Below are 20898 nucleotides of genomic sequence, written 5' to 3'. Positions count from 1 at the left end.
CAGATCACTTTAACTAAGTGATCAAGGTTAACATCAGCAGTAGTGCTATCACATATACCCCTGATATAATACAACAAAAAGTTCCTTTGTGGGACTTTCCCCCAAATCCTTAACCCTGGTTGAATCATGAGAAAAAATTCAGACAAACTGAAATTCAGGGACATTGCACAAAATATCTGACTGGTACTCTTCAAAAGTGTCAAGGTCATGAAAACAAGGCAAGGTCAAGACATCACAAATAGGTACAGACTAATATGACGATGACTAAATGCAATATGATATCCTGGATTGCACCTTGGAGCAAAAAAAATTAGATTAGAAGAAAAACTGGCAAAACGTGAAAAAAAAAGCTGTAGTTAATAGTATTATACCGGGCTTCCCTGGTGGTGCAGTGGTTGAGAATCTGCCTGCCAATGCAGGGCACACGGGTTCGAGCCCTGGTCTGGGAGGATCCCACATGCCGCGGAGCAACTAGGCCCGTGAGCCACAACTACTGAGCCTGCGCGTCTGGAGCCTGTGCTCCGCAGCAAGAGAGGCCGCAATAGTGAGAAGCCCGCGCACCGCGATGAAGAGTGGTCCCCGCTTGCCGCAACTAGAGAAAGCCCTCGCACAGAAACGAAGGCCCAACACAGCCAAAATAAATAAAGTAATTAATTAAAAAAAAAAAAAATAGTATTATACCAATGTTATTTGCTTAATTTTGACAACTGTACCATGGTTTTGTTAAATGTTGGTGTTAGGGAAACTGGGTGAAGGGTATAAGGGAACTCTGTCCTATCTTTGCAACTCTTCTGTAAATTATTTCTAAATAAAATGTTTGGGACTTCACTGGTGGTCCAGTGGGTAAGACTCCGCGCTCCCAATTCAGGGGGCCCGGGATCGATGACTGGTCGGGGAATTAGATCCCGCATGCTGCAACTAAGAGTCCACATGCCACTGCTAAGAAACCCGCATTCCACAATAAAGATCCGGCATGCCACAAGTAAGACCCGGCACAGCCTAAATAAATAAATAAATGAAGTTTAAAAGTTTTTGGAGAAAAGTGATTATCTGGAAGAGACTGCAAATCTGAATCTTCTTAAGAGCCTTTGGTTAATCTTACCTTGTAGGAGGAAGGCTGCAAAGTCCCCTCCTTCAGAAATCTCCATCTTTATACAGGTGGTTTGCTTGCTGGTATCATCCTGAAAAGAAGAGAGATACTGAGAGAGGAAGTTCAGCCTGATGACAGAAGAGAATGTATTTCAGGGCTTTTTGTAGTTCACACCAGGGAAATAAATCCTTTTAAAACTTGAGGCATAAAAAGATGCCTCAAACTGCTTCAAACTTTCCATTTTTGTACAGGAATTAGACAAGATTATAAGTAAAGAAGTGGAACTCAGTTTTCTGTCTAAATGGTTTTGGACTTATTTCCTGGTTTCTTAAATACTACTGATGATTTGTAGTGATTTCATACTATCTGATCTCCTGGTCATGTTTGCAAACCCTACAGACCTATGCCACCACTCAGGTATTCAAAATGAGCTGAAACAAGTTCTACATGACACTGAAAACTCTGGTCAGTTGCTTGAAAAAAGGCTCTGTCTAGGCTACTGTAGTGTCATAGTCTGATTGGGCTGCTAAAACAAAATACCATAGACTGGGTGGCTCATAAACAATTAACATTTATTTCTCACAGTCCTGGAGGTTGGAAATCCAAGATTTCCAAGGATTTCTGGCAGATTCAGTGTCTGGTAAGACCTAGCTTCCTGGCTCATAGACCGCCTGCCACCTGTGGCTGTGTCCTCACATGGTGGAAGGGTTGAGGGAGCTCTCTTGGTCTTATAAGGGCACTAATCCCATTTATGAGGACTCTGCCCTCGTGACCTAATCACCTCCCACATTGGGGATTAGGATTTCAACATGAATTTTAGGGGGACACAAGCATTCAGTCCATATTAAGTAGAGATTGAATGTAACCCTAGAATGAAACCTGCTCAAACTTTGGGCCAGGTGAAAAAGACTCAATGTGTACGGTTGTGCTATACCTTTAAGGAGTTCTAAGACTAGCAACATAAGGTGGCTAGACTAATTAGGCTGGTGAGCCCGCTAAATTATTTAAGGAGAATGAGTTTTAAACATTTTTAATTTTTGTTTTTCTTTCATTTTATTTTTATTTTTATTTCATTTATTTATTTGGCTGCACCAGGTCTTAGTTGTGGCACGCAGGATCTTTAGTTGTGGCATATGGGATCTTTAGTTGCTGCATGTGAACTCTTAGTTGTGGCATGTGGGATCTAGTTCCCTGACCAGGGATTGAACCCGGGTCCCCTGCATTGGGAGCACGGAGTCTCAGCCACTGGACCACCAGGGAAGTCCCTCACTTTCTTTTTTAAAAAATTGGAGTATATTTGATGTACAATATAGTTATTAACAATTTTAAAAGTTTATACTCCATTTATAGTTATTATAAAATATTGGCTATATTCCCCATATTGTACAATATATCCTTGTAGCTTATTTTATATGTAATAGCTTGTACCTCTTAATCCCATACCCTACCCCTATATTGCTCCTCCCCACTTCCCTCTCCCCACTGGTAAGCGTTAGTTTGTTCTCTCTATCTGTGAGTCTGCTTCTTTTTTGTTATATTTACTAGTTTGTTACATTTTTTAGATTCCACATATTAGTGATATCAAACAGTATTTGTCTTTCTCTGTCTGACTTTTTTCACTTAGCATAATACCCTCCAAGTCCATCCATGTTGCTGCAAATGGCAAAATATCATTCTTTCTTATGGCTTAGTAGTATTCCATTGTGTGTGTGTGTGTGTGTGTGTGTGTGTGTGTCTTCTTTATCCATTCATCTGTTGATGGACTCGTAGGTTGCTTCCATATCTTGGCAATTGTGAATAATGCTGCTAAGAACATTGGGATGCATGTATCTTTCCGAATTAGGGTTTTTGGGTTTTTTTCCATTATATACCCAGGAGTGGAATTGTTGGGTCATACAGTAGTTCTATTTTTAGTTTTATGAGAAACCTCCACACTGTTTTCCACAGTGACTCCACTAATTTACATTCCCACCAACAGTGTATGAGGGTCCCCTTTTCTTTACACTCTCGCCAACATTTGTTGTTTGTGTTCTTTTTTTTTTTAAACGGCTTTTGTTTTTTGTTTTGTTATTTTTTAATATTTATTTATTTTGGATGCGCTGAGTCTTAGTTGTGGCACACGGGATTTTTGTTGCAGCATGTTTAGTTGCAGCATGTGGACTTCTGAGTTGCGGCATGCATGCAGGATCTAGTTCCCCAACAAGGGATTGAACTCAGGCCCCCTGCGTTGGGAGCGCAGAGTCTTACTCACTGGACCACCAGGGAAGTCCCTGTGTTCTTTTTGATAACAGTCATTCTGACAGGTGTGAGGTGATATCTTTTTGTGGTTTTGATTTGCATTCTCTGATGATTAGTGATGTTAAGCATCTTTTCACGTGCTTGCTGGCCATCTGCATTTCCTCTTTGGAAAAATGTCTATTCAATTGTTCTGCCCATTTTTAAATCAGGTTGTTTGTCTTTTTGATGTTGAGTCGTATGAGCTATTTATATATTTTGGAAATTAATCCCTTGGTTGCATCATTTGAAAATATTTTCTCCCATTCTTTTCATTTTGTTTATGGTTTCCTTTGCTGTGCAAAAGCCTTTAAGTTTAATTAGGTCCCATTTGTTTATTTTTGCTTTTATTTCCATTACCCCAGAAGACAGATCCAAAAAAAATATTGCTGCGATTTATGTCAAAGAGTGTTCTGCCTATGTTTTCCTCTAGGAGTTTAATAGTATCCGGTCTTACATTTAGGTCTTTAATCCATTTTGAGTTTATTTTTTTATATGGTGGTAAAGAATGTTCTAATTTCATTCTTTTACATGTACCTGTCCAGTTTTCCCAGCACCACTTACTGAAGATACTGTCTTTCCTCCATTGTACAATCTTGCCTCCTTTATCATAGATTAATTGACCATACATGCATGGGTTTATTTCTGGGCTTTCTATCCTGTTCCACTCATCTATGTGTCTGTTTTTGTGCCAATACCTACTGTTTTGATTACTGTAGCTTTGTAGTATAAAGTCAGGAATTGTGATTCCTCCAGCTCTGTTCTTTCTCAAAATTGCTTTGACTATCTGGGGTCTTTTGTATTTCCATACAAATTTTAAAATTATTTGTTCTAGTTCTGTGACAAATGCCACTGGTATTTTGATAGCGATTGCATTGAATCTGTAGACTGCCTTGGGTAGTATGGTCATTAAAAAAATATTTTTATTTATGTATTTTAATATCAATTTGTAGGTTATAGAAATTTCAAATGCACATGAAGACAAAAAATAGTATAATGAACCCCATGTATCCAATACTCAACTTCACCCGTTATCAATATATGACAAATCTTGTTTTATTATCTCCCAACTTCATTAAATATTTCTATTTAATTAATCCTAGTTCCTTAATACCACTTACTATCCAGTCTGTTTTCAAATTTCAATTGTCTAATAAATACCTCTCCACAACTGGTTTGTTCAAATCAGAATTCACGTGTAACTGATTCACTTTGCTGTACACCTGAAACTAACACAACATTGTAAATCAACTATACTCCAATAAAAAATTTTTTTAAAAAGTCACTATCAAAACTGAGAAATCAGGATTCAAATGAAGTCCATGTATTGTACTGAGTTGGCCAAAAAGTTCATTCGGGTTCTTTTTGTAACGTCTTACGGAAAACCTAAATGAACTTTTTGGCCAACCCAATATTTAGTTAATTTATCTCTTAAGTCTCTTTTAATTTATAACTGTTACCCTATTTGTTTTTCTTTTCACCATTTTTTTGTTGAATAAACCAGGTCATTTGTCCTGTGGAATTTTTCACTTTCTGGATTGGACTGATTGTATCCCATGGCATTGTTTACATGTATTTCCTGTAAACCAGCAACCAGTTCTAGAGGTTTGATTAGATTTAGGCTCAATTAAAACGAAAGGCCAGAATACTCCACAGGTGTTTGGTGTCTCCCTCCGGCATCACATGAGGAGGCTCATAATAGCTAGCTGTTCTTTCTTTTAATAATGTTCATGGTGATCATTGACAACAGGTGTCATCCTGGCTCATCAAATATAAAGTCCCCCATCAGCACTGATGGTCATTACCTAGACCATTACTCTTCAAAATGGCTACAAAACTGATACCCCCAATTCTATCATTCCTTCTGCATTTGTTAGAATTCTTCTATAAAGAAAATCTTTCCATTTTTCCATCATCAACTATTTGATTACCCTGAAATACAGCCTATATGGGAAAGTCAAGATAAATGCTTGATGCTCTCCCTAATCAGTTTTCAGAATACTGTTTGTACCGTAGCAACTTCCAGAGGTAATAATGATGTCCTTAAAAAATATATATGTAATGAATTAACTTTTTTTTTTTTAACACTTTTGGTGTGTTCTAATCCACCAACACTACTTTCTTTGTAATGTCCCTGTCAAGTTTGGATATCACAGTTTTGCTGGTCTCCTAAAATCAGTTGATGAGTATTCCCTGTATTTTTTTTAGAGAGATTTCTTTTTACATAAAATTTAAAAACAGTTAAAGGGACTTCCCTGGTGGTGCAGTGGTTAAGAACCCACCTGCCAATGCAGGGGACACGGGTTCGACCCCTGGTCTGGGAAGATCCCACATGTCGCGGAGCAACTAAGCAATTACTGAGCCTGCACTCTAGAGCCCACGAGCTACAACTACTGAAGCCTGCATGCCACAATTACTGAAGCCCACGCACCTAGAGCCCGTGCTCCGCAACAAGAGAAGCCACTGCAATGAGAAGCCCGCACATTGCAACAAAGAGTAGCTCCCGCTTGCCGCAACTAGAGAAAGCCTGCATGCAGCAACAAAGACCCAACGCAGCCAAAAATTAATATATAAAATAAATAAATAAATAAATAAAAAGAATAAAGTACTTTGTTAAATAAAATAAATAAATAAAAAATGAGAACAGTTAAAGGCACAGATATTAAATGTACAACTTGATGGGTATGGACATATGTATACATCCATGTAACTAACACACAGTCAAGGTATAAGTTCTTTAGTGCCCTGTTTCAGTCAATTACACCTCTATAGGCAACCAACGTTCTGCTCTTCCTCACCAACATAGCTTAGTTTCAACCGTCCTTAAATTTCATGTAACTGGAATCATACAGGGCCTCTGCACCCCTTCTCCTTCAACAACATCACACTCCACGGTCTATCTCCTACACGGCAAAGGCACTTCCTGGGTTATTCTTTATGGCAGTCTGTTGTCCAAGTACATCTTCCTTGGTGTCCTTACTGGTGGTGAAACCGTATCTGTTGTTCACAGGAACCATCTGACTGTTCCCCAAACCTTTGTTGCCATAACCTCCTTGTCCCCACCAGCAGGCGCAGCTTCTTGCATGCGTGGTGCAGGTGTGGGCAGTGTGGAGGGCTGTGGGCTGCTGGGTCTCCACCTCCTTGCTCAGGGTTGTGGTCATAGTGACTGGGGCCGGCTGTGACAGCTGTGGCTCCTCCTGGGGTGTGAGGGCCACTAGGCAGGGCGGCGGTGGGGTTTCTCAGAGCTCTCTGGGGTCCGCTCTCTGCCCCTGATACTGATCAAACTCTAATAGCATCTTTTATTTTTTAAAAATTAATTAATTAATTAATTAATTTTGGCTGTGTTGGGTCTTCCTTGCTGCACGCGGGCTTTCTCTAGTTGCAGCGAGCGGGAGCTACTCTTTGTTGGTGTGCGTGGGCTTCTCATTGCAGTGGCTTCTCTTGTTGAGGAGCATGGGCTCTAGGCGCATGGGCTTCAGTAGTTGTGGCATGCAGGCTCAGTATTTGTGGCACACAGGCTTAGTTGCTCTGCGGCATGTGGGATCTTCCTGGACCAGGGCTCAAACCCGTGTCCCCTGCATTGGCAGACGGATTCTTAACCACTGTGCCATCAGGGAAGTCCCTAATAGCATCTTTTGACGAGCATAAGTTTTAAACTTTTTAGCAGCTTTATTAGGGATGTGATAACATAATAAACTGCATGTTTAAAGTGTACAATTTGATTAGTTTAGACATGTATATCCCTTGAAACCAGCACCACAGTCAAGAAAGTGGACATATTCATCACTGCCAAAAGTTTCCTCCTGCCCCTTTGTAAGCTTTCCCTCCACCCCTCTCCCAACTCACCCCAGGCAAAAACTGGTGTTTCCTGTCACTAGATTAGTTTGTATTTTCTAGAATTTTACATAAATGCAATCGTACAGTATGTATGTATGCTTTTTTGTTTCTCTTCTTTCACTCAGCCTGTTTATTCTGAGATGTAGCCATGTTGTTATGTGCACCCCTTTTTACTGCTGAGCAGTATGTACCACGATTTGCTTTTCCATTCACCTGTTGATGGGTGTTGAGTGGTTTCTGGTTTCTGGCTATTACAAAGAAAGCTGCTGTGAACATTCATGTACATGTCTTTGTATGGAGATATGCTTTCATTTCTCCTGGGTAAATGTCTAGGAGTGGAATGGCCACATCATATGGTAGGTGTGTTTAACTTTTTTAAAAAACTGCCAAAGTGGTTGTGGCACTATGTTTTACCACCAGCAGTGAATGAGAGTTCCAGCTGTTCCATAGCTCTGCCAACACTTGGTGTGGTCAGTCTTTTCAATTTTAGGCATTCTAATACATGTGCAGTGATAGCTCATGACTTTAATTTGCATTTCCCTAATGACTAATGATGGTGAACATCTTATTTACCCTCTCTATATATTCTTTAGTAAACTGTCCTTTTTTCCCCAAGACATTTGCTCATTTTAAAAAACTGGGTTGTTTTCTTACTTTTGAGTTTTGAGTTTTGAGAGTTCTTCATATGTTCTGGATACAAGTCCTTTATCAGATATGTGACTTGCAATTATTTGCTCCCAGTCTATGACTTGCCTTTTTATTCTTTTAACAATGTCTTTTGCAAAACAGAAGGTTTTAGGGTTTTTTTTAAAAATAAATTTATTTATTTTATTTATTTATTTTTGGCTGTGTGGGGTCTTTGTTGCTGTGTGTGGGCTTTCTCTAGTTGCGGTGAGTGTGGGCTACTCTTCGTTGAGGTGCGCAGGCTTCTCATTGAGGTGGATTCTCGTTGTGGAGCACGGGCTCTAGGCGTGGGACTTCAGTAGTTGCAGCACGCAGGCTCAGTAGTTGTGGCTCACGACTCTAGAGCGCAGGCTCAGTAGTTGTGGCGCACCGGCTTAGTTGCTCCACGGCATGCGGGATCTTCCTGGACCAGGGGTCAAACCTGTGTCCCCTGCATTGGCAGGTGGGTTCTTAACCACTGTGCCACCAGGGAAGCCCAGAAGGTTTTAGTTTTGATGAAGTCTAATCTATCAATTTTTTTCTTGTATGGAATGTGGTTTTGGTGTTGTAGTTAAAAAATCTTTGCCTAACTCAAGGTCACGAAGACTTCCTCCTATGTTTTCTTCTAGAGGTTTTTTTTTTTTTTTTTTTAATTATTAGCACCTTTAATTATTATTTATTTATTTATTTATTTGGCTGTGTTGGGTCTTCGTTTCTTGTGCGAGGGCTTCCTCTAGCTGCGGCAAGCGGGGGCCACTCTTCATCGCAGTGCGCGGGCCTCTCACTGTCCCGGCCTCTCTTGTTGCGGAGCACAGGCTCCAGACGCGCAGGCTCATGGGCCTAGTTGCTCCGCGGCATGTGGGATCTTCCCAGACCAGGGCTCGAACCCGTGTCCCCTGCATTAGCAGGCAGATTCTCAACCACTGCGCCACCAGGGAAGCCCTAGAGGTTTTATAGTTTTAGATTTTTCATATAGATATATGACCATTTTGAATTAATTTTTGTATATGGCGTGAGGAATTAAAAGTATCTAATTTCGATGAAGTCCAATTTTAGTTGTTTTCTTTTATGGATAGTGCCTTCTATGTCCTAAGAAATCTTTGCCTGCCCCAAGGTTGCAAAAAACATTTCCTGTGTTTTCTTCAAAAAGGATAATGTTTTTAGCCTTTACATTTAGGTCTATAATCCATCTCAAATTAATTTTTATATGTGATGTGAGGTAGGGTTGAGGTTCATTTTCCCCCATTTGTTTATCCAGCATTCCAGCATCATTTGTTGAAAATACTTTCTTTTTCCCACTGAATTGCTTTGGTGCCCATCAAAAGTATTTTTTATAAAACAAACTACAACTAAAAATATACTCTGAGCAATACCGCCTCTATTTTGGATTCATTAATTAAAAAAAAAAAAAGAACCTATAGTATGCAGGCAATGTACTAGGAACAAGAAATATATGGTGAATAAGCCATGTCCTCTGCCCTCAAGGAACTTACATCCAGGAGAAGAAGCAGTCATATAAACAAATAAGTGTGGAGGGTAGAGAAAACACTGATAGAAATACTTTCCTATATGGTGGTGGCACAGAGGAGGGAGGGATCAACTTCTCTTGGGTATATCAGGGAAAGCATCTCAGAGGAGGGGATATTTGAGCTGGTCTTGAAGAATGAGAGAAATTTAAGAGGTACACACAGTAGGTAGGAAGACAAGGAGAGCCTTCTATGCAAAGGGAACAGCATGGACAAGGGAACAGGATGTGAAGCAGCCTGGAAAATTTAGGGACTTGTAAGTAGTTATTAGACATGTTGGTCTGGTGCTCAATCTGGACCGGAGTTCCTTAGTAATTTTCTTCTCTTGACAACCAGGAAAATGAATCCAAGGCATTCAGTATGTACCCTCTGATGGTGAGGGATCTTTTAATTGGATATTTTGGAGGAGGCTCTCTGGCCAGGGAGGTCTCTATTTCTTTCTACTCTAGGATGGCTGTCATTGCCTCCATGTTAAAAGTAAACTTGATTTGCTACAGCTTTTGGCCCAGCTACAGATGAAAGAACATGAGCTTACCGCTTCATTGATGGATTTGATGAGGTAAAGACCATCCTTATAAAAATAAAATAGTCTAATGATACCTGAAACAGAAAAATAAGTAAGAATGAAAGACAGGCAGGTGAACCGAAGAAAAGTTGAAATTTTATATTTGACTTTCTGAGATATCATGATAAACTCATGCATTATTAGGCTTCCTCCCCGGCTCCTCCACTGCCCATGATCATCTTGGACTCCTTGCCTTCTTCCACCCCTCACTTGAAATGTTCAAGTTATTCTCCCTCTTGGGTCATCTCGGTCTACACTGGCCCTACCCTCTTCTTCTAGAATCCTCTTGTAAGCACTTCGGCCACACCAATCCACTCGTGATTTCTATTCATCTGTTTTAGCACATCATCCCATAGTGTTTCACATTGTTATCCAACTGCTTCCTGTGAGTGTTTTTTATTCCTCGAGTGAGTTCACAGATTCTCTGAGGGAAAGGATCACATCTTACTCTTCTATGTGCCTCATTTCTCACAGCCCAACAAGCTCCTCATGCAGTTAATTTTGTTGATACAATAAGTAATTTTGTCATTCTCATTCTCATTTAACCTAAGGGCTCTAGTATGTGATCATCATCCACCATGACTTCTTGCCTCTTTCTTTAGGTGCCTCCCAGACACTCATAACCTGCCCCTACAGCCATAATACTGACCTTGCAGAGGTATCTGGATCACCGTGGGTGAAAGTCTAACTCAACCCAATAAACATTCATGGGATATCTGCTCCATGACCACAAATGTGCTAGGGGCAACCAAGGCAGTCTCTGCCCTCAAATTCATCACATTGAGACTCACACAGACAGGAAACTAACTAGATATAATGCAGTGTGATAAATGCAGTCCTATCTTTACACCAAACTCCTCCTGAGTATCAACATTCCCACTCCAGGTGCCTCAAAGATGTGCATGCTCAAATGGAATTTCTCAACTCACAGACCCCTGAAATCTTCTTCTCCTAAAATTGCTTATCAAGTAATGGCATCATCATCCACCCCATTATCTAAGGAGGAAAGGAGTCATTTTTCTTCACTTACCCTCACATACCGCCCTACTCCCTGACCCCATACATATATTCCATCACTCACCAAGTTTTTCCACTATATTTTCCTTTTCATTTTTTTAAGCTTTTTATTTTGAACTAATTTTAGACTTAGAGAAAAATTGCAAAAATAGTACAAAGAGTTCCCTTATAATCCCTCACCTCATTTCCCCTAATGTTAACATCTTACAGAACTACAGTACAATTTTCTTTTCATTTTAACAGCCCCTGCCTTGGTTCAGACCTTCCTAATTTCTCTCCTAAATGAATGCACTAGCTCCTCCTGGTCTCTCTACCTCTCCATTTGACTTTCGCAAACTCCTATCAGGGTGCTTTTCCTAAAATGCCAGTTGGGTCAGGTCACTCTCCTGCAGACACGTATCTTCCAGGACACTGTCCATAGTTCTCTATACTATGGTCCCCATGCCTGGGTCATCCTCAGGCTGAGGAAGAAAAGCAAGCCTGGCTTAAATGAGCAGCAGGATTGCTGAGTGCTGGAAAGGATGTGGACTCTGGGCCTGGTTCAAATCCTGCCTGTGCCACTTACTTTCTGCATTACCTCAAGTAGGTTATTTAACCTCCATGCCTCAGTTGCCTCTTCTGAAAAACAAGAATAATAAACTGTATTTACCTACTAAGGCTGTTGTGACGGTGAAATGGGCCAACATGTGTGCAATGTTAGAATAGTGCCTGGCACACCATACTGTCCTGCAGATGTTAGTTAATACTACATGACCAGGGAGAACTCTCCAGGTCTGGCCCCTCCCATGCCTGGAAAGGAGATTAAGTTGAACAACAGTCTACAGGTACCTATAAATTAGGCTAAAAAGGAAGATGAAGAACGTGTACCCATTTCATCCACAGAAGCAATAAGTATTTCACTCCCCAAATCTGTGGCCCAGATGGAAGTGACATCAACCTTAAGTTTCTCCCAAACATATATTCGTTTAGCACTGTACAGATTATAGATGGAGAATCCTTTGGTTCCTCCAATAAACACATAGTCTTGGGAAATAGCCATACAATTTGGCATTTTGTTGAGCTGGGAAAAGAAAAACATAGAAAAAAGGAATGATTTTTTCAGTTATCGCCATCTGCAAGTAATATGAGCTAACTTTTCAAAGAGGGAAGCAGGTCCCTCCTAGTTATAGTATCATGTCCAAACACAGTGCCCATCTAAATATCTTGCCCAAACATCAAGAAAGTCATAGCATTCTACTCTTAGGGGAAAGGGGCCAGAGAAAACAAAGAAGTTGAGAATAAATGCTCATTCACAACACTAAGCGTGACCACAGGCCCTGTGGTGAGTGGACCAGTGGCCCCATTCCCTTCACTTTATTCATCTACAACACTGGTAAGAGCTATAACTGACACACTGGCAGATTTTCAACCATCAAGCAAGGGAGTGATTAATACGCTCTGAAAGATTTTTAAATAACAATAGGATGTAAAAGATACATCTGTATAATCTTCAATTAACCAGAACACCCATTTCCCCAGGCAATTACTAGATCTATTTTAATCAACACCAGCATGCCTATAATCTTTCAAAAATGCACTGTCCTATTGAATGAAGGTTCCTGGTAGTAATTCCTTCCCTGGATCAGGTGTTATCATTTATTAACACTCAATTCAGAAACAAGGCCGCCTTGTCAGCCGCTCCATACCTTGCTTTCTAGAAGTGGAGGGTAGATGGTGGGCTGGATGCGGCTGAGCTCAGCTTTCCTCGATGCTTCCCTCTCCTCAATAATTTCCCACGAGTGGTCAAACAGAAAGTTCACTAGCTTGTTGATCATTCGATAAGGCTGAGGTAGGGAATCCTGCTCTTGATCTGGACCCTTGAAGACCCAGTCCTCTTCATCATCCTTACACCAGTCCTCCTCTGTAGGGGACGGCACCTCCAGTGTCCCCTTTCGTGTTAAAGTGGGCAGCTTCGGCTTCTGGGCTCGACTTCCTTTGGGAGATGTCATCACAGAAGGTGGTGCTGGAAACATCTATGAAATTCTGCAAAACTGATCAAGGAAGTAAGCCAAGGTACTTTGAGAAAAAGGGGAAGTTATCATAAGACAGCCCATCATCCTCCTTGGCATATTAGCCTATGGGAACTATTTATTCTAGAGATTGGCATCTTCCTTATTGTCACATTTCTAAGATATGCTCTTCATATTAATAAGGGTATTAGCAGAGACAGGTATTGACTATTCACATCTTCCAGACCAGCTCAAGACGATGTGCCCTATGACAAAAGGAAAGGAATTTGGCACCCTGTTGCCTTTCTTCACCTCCTGATAAGACAGTGGCTGTCTTTCTGTCCCAAATAGAATACACCCTTTCTCCTACAACTTGTGCCTTCTCCTGGCTCTTCCATCTCTGCAAATGGTTGTGCTGAAGCTAGCTGGGTAGGGAGCAACAACTTCTCCAGTTCCTTTTCCCTCCCCTCCAATCAGATGCAGCTCAAGCATTATCCAATCCTTGCTGTCCAATTTGTTCCTTCCTCTCTACTCCCCCTGCTCCCATCCAGGAGCTCTGTAGGCACAGTGCCCAGAGCCTATGAGATTTTTAAAGGGCCTGCAGAAATGTTTGAGACTTGAAAAAATACTGACTAAAAAAAACCCCCCACAAAATCAAAATAATTAAACTAAATATTTACAAAAATATTTACAACTTATCAACTCCACTCTGTGTGTGCATAATGTTTAAGTCTGTAAGAAAAGAACAAGCAACCTATACTTTATAAAACTCAAAACTGTACAAATTATAAAAAGATTTTTAAATGTTACAGTTTAAAAAAGGCATTTAATGTGGAACATGGGGTACATTTTTAAGATCCTTAGTAGGTAGTGGCATAGGGTCTTACACTGTCGGAGTACCCTGGGGCCATGGAAGTCTTATAAAGGCCCTGCTGCCATCATCTTTTCTCACCTGCTAGAGTACATTTGTGATGTTTCCAGTGCAAAGTGAGGAGAGACTATCTGGGTCTGAGTCTGAAAAGAAAGAATCACCTGAAATCATCAGTGGGAACAGTAAGCTGAGCTCACACAGGGCCAGGAATAATGCCTGTTTCCATCAGTAAGAACGGAAAACCTCGTAATTCACAAATATTGGGTTAGAGTACTCTGAAGAGCATAGCCAAGTAGTGGGAAAATTAACCCTAGAATAAACGCTGCTCCAGTATTGCCCACCAAATCTTGGAAGTCAGAAGATCAAACTTACTACATAACTTAACTACATACCAGAACAAACTCAAGAATATTTATAGGAATACAAGTATGAAACTGAGCCCCCCTCAAACCAAGTTCCCTTACTGAGTTTGTGATTAATCTATCCAAGACTTTATTCCCTTGCTTGTCTCCTCTGACCTCAATCCCTTTCTTGTCCTCTCTGACCTCAATCTTGTGCTAATTGGACACTAATAAACCAGAACAGATGACTAAGATTGCAGTTGTTGACAACATCGTAAATGTACTAAAATTGCTGTTATAGATACCATCATTAACCTATAAACTCAGCTTGTTTCTCTAGGGCAAGATGAACTCACAGACCCCCGAGCCATGGACCACCTGGCCAGAGAATCATAAACCAGAGACATCCTGACTCCCGAAACCCTGATTAAGAAATGTCACAAGATGATGATTAAACCCAGTTTCCTTGTTCTTCCCCTTTAAAATATCCCTATCTCAAAGACCACTCCCTTGCTTGGTACCCTGCAATAAACCCTTACTTTGCTGCAAACACCCGCTGTCAGAGTTTGACTTTCTGCGCCACAGGCACATAAGCCCTTGCTTGGTTACAAAAATATCCAGCATCCAATGAAGTAAAATTCACAATGTCTAACATCCAATTAAAAAAATTACCTCAAATGCAGAAAGGCAAGAAGACACAAGCCATAATAAAAACTCAATCAATTGAAGCTGACTCATAATCAACACAGAACATTAGAATTAGCAGATATATAATTCTAGTATATATCTAGATTAGTATATTCCACATGTTCAAAAATCAAGAGGAAATGCTGAACATGTTACGTAGAGATGTGGAAGATGTTTAAAAAAAAACCCCAACCTGAACTTTTAAGGATGAAAACTATTGATATAATGTCTGCAATGAAAATATACACTGGATTAGATTAATAACAAGATTTCAGAGCAAAACAGATTAGATGGGCCAAAAAAAAGAATAGTGAATTTGAAAACATAGCGATAGAAACAAAATGAAAGAAAGAGAAAAATTTTTTGAAAAAAAATGAAGACAGTGAGGTGTAGGATAACTTGAAGTAGCCTAGTATAAGTGTGATTGAAATCCCCAAAGGAGGGAAGAGACAAAAAAAAGCTGTAGAAATAATGAACAAAAATTTTCAAATTTTGATGAAAACTATAAACCAACAGATTTAAGAAGAAAAATCCTAGCAAATTAAACATGAAGAAATTTATACCAAGGCACATCATGATCAAACTGCTCAAAACTAGTGATAAAGACAAAATCTGAAATGCAGCCAGAGATAGAAAGGCATGCATAGAGGAACAAAGTAAAGGACAAGAGATTTCCTGAAGGAAACAGCAGAAGTGAGAAGACAGTGAAGCAACATCTTAAAAGTACTGACAGCAAAAAATTTGTCAATTAAGAATTCCAGGCCACAAACATATCTTTCAATAAATGAAGGTGAAGGAATTCCCTGGTGGTCCAGTGGTTAGGACTCTGTGCTTTCACTGCCGAGGGCCCGGGTTCAATCCCTGGTTGGGGAACTAAGATCCTGCAAGCCGCGAGGCCAAACAAACAAACAAACACAAATAAATAAATAAATGAAGGTGAAATAAAGAATATTTAGACATACAAAACCTGAAAGAACTCATCAGCAGCAGACCAGCATTATAAGAAATAATGTTAAAGGAAGGCCTTCAGGCAGAAGAAAAATGGCATCAGAGAGAAATGTGAATCTACACAAAGGAATGAAAAGCACTGGATGATAGCTATGTAGGTAAATATAAAAGACTTTCTCTTACTATTTAAATTCCTTTAAAAGATATCTAAAATGTTTAAACAAAAATAATAATGTAGTGTGGGGTTAATAACATATGTAGAAGAAAAATATATGACAATAATAGTACAAAGGCTAGGAGGGGAGACACAGAAGTATACCGATATCACTTGAAGATAGACTATGATAAGTTAAAGATCCATACTATAAACCCTAAAGCAACTGCTAAAGTAATAAAACAAAGAGTTATAGCTAATAAGCCAACAAAAGAGGAAAAATGGAGTCATAAAAATACTCAATTAAAAATGTAAAAAAGAGGAAAAAGGGCAAAAGCTGATGAGACAAATAGGAAACCCTAACCATATCAAATGTAAATAGTCTAAAGACTCCAATCAAAAAACAGAAATTGTCAGATTAGATAAAGGAGAAAGACTCATATATGCTGCCCACCAAAAATCCACTTTAAATGTAAAGACACGTACAGGTTAAAACTAAAAGAGTAGAAATAGATGTACCACGCTAACACTAAAGAAAGCTGGAGTGGCTATATTAATATCATATGTAGAACATTTCAGAGCAAAGAATATTACCTGGGATAAAGAGGTATGTTTTATAATAATAAAGGGGTTGATTCATCAAGAAGACATAACAGTCCTAAATGTTAAAGAACCTAATAACAGAGCTTTGAAATCCATGAAGCAAAACTGATAGAATTTCAATGAGAAATAGACAAATGCACAATTATAGTCAGAGATTTCAATACCCTCTCTCAATAATTTATAGAACATGTAGACAAAGAAATCAGCAAGGATACAGAAAACTTGAACACTATTAACGAATTTGATCTGACTGACAATTGTAGAACACTCTACCCAACGACAGCAGGATACAAATTTTCTTGTAAGTACACTTGAAACATTTATCAAGAAAAATCATATTCTGGGCCATAAACAAGTCTTAATAAATTTATAAGTACTCAAGTCATACAAATTATGTTCTCTGATCATACAGAAATTATTTTAGAAATCAATAACAGATAGATATTTAGAAGTATACAAAACCTCAAAATATTAGGAAATATTTCTTAATAACTTACCAATCACTACTACATACCTATTACAATGGCTCAAATTTTTAAAAAAATATTGACAATATGAAATACTTGTGAAGATGCAGAGCATTCGGACTCTCATACATGGATGGCTGTTAGGAATGCAAAGTGATACCACCACTCTGGAAAAGGGTTTGGCAGTGTCTTATAAAGTGGAACATATATTAATCATATGACCCAGCAATACCACCCCTGAGTATCTACTCTAAGATTATGAAAACTTGTGGGCACAAAAAAGCCTGTACACAAAGTGTTTATAGCAGTTCTATTTATAATTACCCCAAACGGGAAACAATCCAAATGTCCTTCACCAGGTGAATAGACAAACCAACTGTGTTATATCCACATAATGGAATACTAACTCAGTAATACAAAGGGGAGAACTACTGATACATACAGAAACATGGATGAATCTCAAAGGCATTATGCTGAATAAAAGAAACCAGTCTAAAAATTTATGTGCAGTGATTCCATTTATAAGGCATTCTTGAAAATCAAAATGAGTAATGGAGAACAGATCAGTGGTTGGCAGGAGTTATAAGTGGAGGGATGATGTTATTTAATGTTATTTAAAAAGGACAGCATGAAGGAATTTTTTTGGGTGGTGTGGGACTGTTTCATCCAGACTGGAAAGAACTATGTAAAGCTGTCTTTATTTATAATCAGACAATATGATTATCTACAGAGAAAACCTGATGTAATCTTTTTTAAAAAATCTACTAGAACTAATAAATGAGGTTAGCAAGGTTGCAGGATAAAAGTTCAATATACAAAAACCTCTTATATTTCTACATACTGACAACAAGCAATAAAAAATTGAAATTAAAAATGCTATTTATTATACTATTTATAATAGTATAAAAATATGAAATACTTAAGGTTAAATTTGACAAAAGATGTACAAGGCCTGTACCCTGAAAGCTGTAAAATACCTCTAAGGGAAGACCTAAATAAATGGAGAGACAGAGACCTTACTCATGGGTTGGAAGATTCAACTTTTTTAGGATGTCAATTCTCCCCAAATTGATTTATAAAATCAAAGCAATCCCTATGATAATCCCAGTTGGCATTTTTTTTTTTAGAAATTAAGAAGCTGATGTTATACTTCATATGAAAATGCAAAGTACCTAGAATAGCCAAGATAACTTAGAAAAAGAAAGAATTAGAGGACCATCACTACCTACTTCAAGACTTACAAAACCAGAGTAATCAAGACAGTGTGGTATTGGCATCAAAAAAGACAAAAAGACAACAAATAACAAGTGTTGGCGAGTATGTGGAGAAAAGGGAACCCTCATGCACTGTTGGTGGGAATGTAAATTGGTGAAGTCACTACAGAAAATAGTATGGAAGTTCCTCAAAAAATTAAAAATAGAACTACCATATGATCCAGTAATTCCACTTCTGGATATTTTCCCAAAGAAAACAAAACAAAACAAAAACTATTTTGAAAAGATATATGCACCCTATGTTCATTGCAGCATTATTCACAATAGCCAAGATATGGAAGCAACCTAAGTCCCCACTGACAGATGAATGGATAAAGAAGATGTGATATACACAATGGAATATTAGCCATAAAAAAGAATAAAACCTTCCATTTGCAACAACAGGTATGGACCTAGAGGGTACCATGCTAAGTGAAGTAAGTCAGACAGAGAAAGACAAATACTGTTTGATTTCACTTATATGTGGAATCTAAAAAACAAGACAAGTGAACAAACAAAACAAAACAAAAAAACAAAAAAGAGTCATAGATACAGAGAACAAACAGGTGGCTGCCAGAAGGGACGGGGGTGGGAGGATAAGTGAAATAGGTGAGGGAAATGAAGAGGTAAACACACAAAAAAAAGACAAATAGATCAATGAAACTGAATAGAGAATACAGAATTAGACCCACACAGATATGGACAGTTTATTTTTGACAAAGGTGCAAAGATAATTCAGTGGAAAAAGGATAATCCTTTTAATAAATAATGCTGCCTCAGTTAGATATCCATATGGGAAAAAAAGAACTCCAATCCATACCTTGCACTATATACAAAAATTAACTCAAAGGAGATCACAGGCCTAAATATAAAACTTAAAACTATAAAACTTATAGAAGAAAACTCAGGAGAAAACCTTTGCAATCTTCAGTTAGACAAAGATTCCTTAGATACGACATTAAAGCACAATCTATAAGAACAAATTGATAATTTAAACCTTTCAAAAATAAACTTATGCTCTACAAAAGACACTTAAGAGAATAAAAGGTAGCCCAAAGACTGGGAGAAAATATTTGTAGGTCATATATGTAATAAAGTGCTTGTGTTCAGAATATTTTGAAAACTCTTAAAACTCAGTCATAAGAAAATGACGCAATTTTTAAAAATGGAAAAAAGATTTGCATTGACACTTAACCAAAGAAGATACACATAAGGCAAACAGGCATATTAAAAGATGTTCAACATGGTCAATCATCAGAGAAATGCAAATTATAATTACACATGTATTAGAAAGCCTGAAGTTAGAAAGATAGACCATACTACTACTACACATGTATTAGAAAGCCTGAAGTTAGAAAGATAGACCGTAACAAGTGTTGTCGAGGATGAGGAGAAGCTGGAACTCTTCCACCTGCTGCTGGGAAAGTAAAATAGTACAGTGTAGAAAACAGTTTAGCAATTTCTTAAAAAGTTAAGTTTACACCTACCACAATAGCCAGTCATTCTACTCCTAGGTTTGATATAAGGGAACCGAAATCATATGTCCAAACATAGACTTGTAAATGAACACTCATTACAGCTCTACTTGTAGGAGCTCCAAACTGGAAACAACCCAAATGTTTATTGTAGGTGAATAGATAAACTCCTACATAGTCACATCCCATATTCAGTGGGAACACGAAATAGTAGAGTCACTTTGGAAAACAGCTTGGCAGTTTCTTACAAAGCTGAATATACACTTAACGTGATTCAGCAATCCCATTCCTACATATTTATGCAAGAAAAATTAAAACATGTTTCATATGAAAATCTGTGCTTAAACATTTATAGCAGCTTTATAATTGCCTCGAACTGGAAACAACACAAATGTATTTCAGTGGATAAAGAGATAACAAAGTATGGTACATCCATACAATGGAATACCACCCAGCAATAAAAATGTACAAACTACTGACATACACAACATAGATGAAACTCAAATGCATTATGCTAAGTGAAAGAAATCAGAAAATGCTACATACTAAATGATTCAATTTATGATACAGTGGAAAAGGCAGAATTGTAGGTATAGAAAACAAACTATATAAATCTGTTTAGGAGCACCCTGTGCTCACCTCTATCATCTAACGCATCACTGTGTTGTACTTCCCCATTTTTCTTGTGTCCCTCATTAATCTATTGCCCTAGGCCTAGAGCTTAGCACTGTGGTTGGTACAGTGCTACCACTGAAATTCTTATTGCTTGCAGTATTGCCCTGCTCTGGGACATGAATTAAGAGAATACTTCTGGCTCTCTTCCAGGCACTCCCCTCTGCAAAGGATGAGTAATTCGTGGGGTAAAGAGGCTATCCCCACCCAAAGCCTAGACTGCCCCTCTTCTGGAGTCTAGACCATGTTCAGGGTGCCTGTACCCCTGGAATTTACTGCCCAAACAATGCCAGGTTCTGCATGAGCCTCTTTCCCAGCTTTCTCTGGAGGGCAGAGAAATGGGTGCTAATATGGGCACCCCTAGACCTGAAAGGTGGACAAGGCATGGCGCTTTGCAGGATAATGGGCAGAACTTGCATGTGGCTTGGCGTATCCACACTATGTATGCAAGGCCCCTCTCAGTGATG

At 38.8% G+C, this 20898-nt stretch overlaps 1 protein-coding gene across 5 annotated transcripts in view; it reads right to left on the bottom strand.

Moving 5' to 3' along the window:
• Nucleotides 1–20898, bottom strand: part of WDR93 (WD repeat domain 93) — a 50894-nt gene that overhangs the window by 29000 nt on the left and 996 nt on the right. Inside the window, exons 1-5 of one of the 5 annotated variants that reach the window (XM_082449544.1) lie at nucleotides 13913–19597; nucleotides 12658–13002; nucleotides 11840–12032; nucleotides 9926–9990; nucleotides 1103–1199 (exon numbers count right to left, since the gene is read on the bottom strand). In XM_082449544.1, coding sequence (XP_082305670.1) covers nucleotides 1103–1199; nucleotides 9926–9990; nucleotides 11840–12032; nucleotides 12658–12984 — 682 coding nt within the window. In that variant the 5' untranslated portion in view covers nucleotides 12985–13002; nucleotides 13913–19597. The other 4 variants (XM_082449543.1, XM_082449546.1, XM_082449545.1 and 1 more) reach the window with 4 other exon arrangements.

This window comes from Balaenoptera physalus (assembly GCF_965194825.1).
Source record: "Balaenoptera physalus genome assembly, chromosome: 2".
NCBI lineage: Eukaryota > Metazoa > Chordata > Mammalia > Artiodactyla > Balaenopteridae > Balaenoptera > Balaenoptera physalus.
The sequence above is the reverse complement of the archived record's forward strand: the minus strand, read 5'-3'. Positions and strand labels throughout refer to the sequence as shown.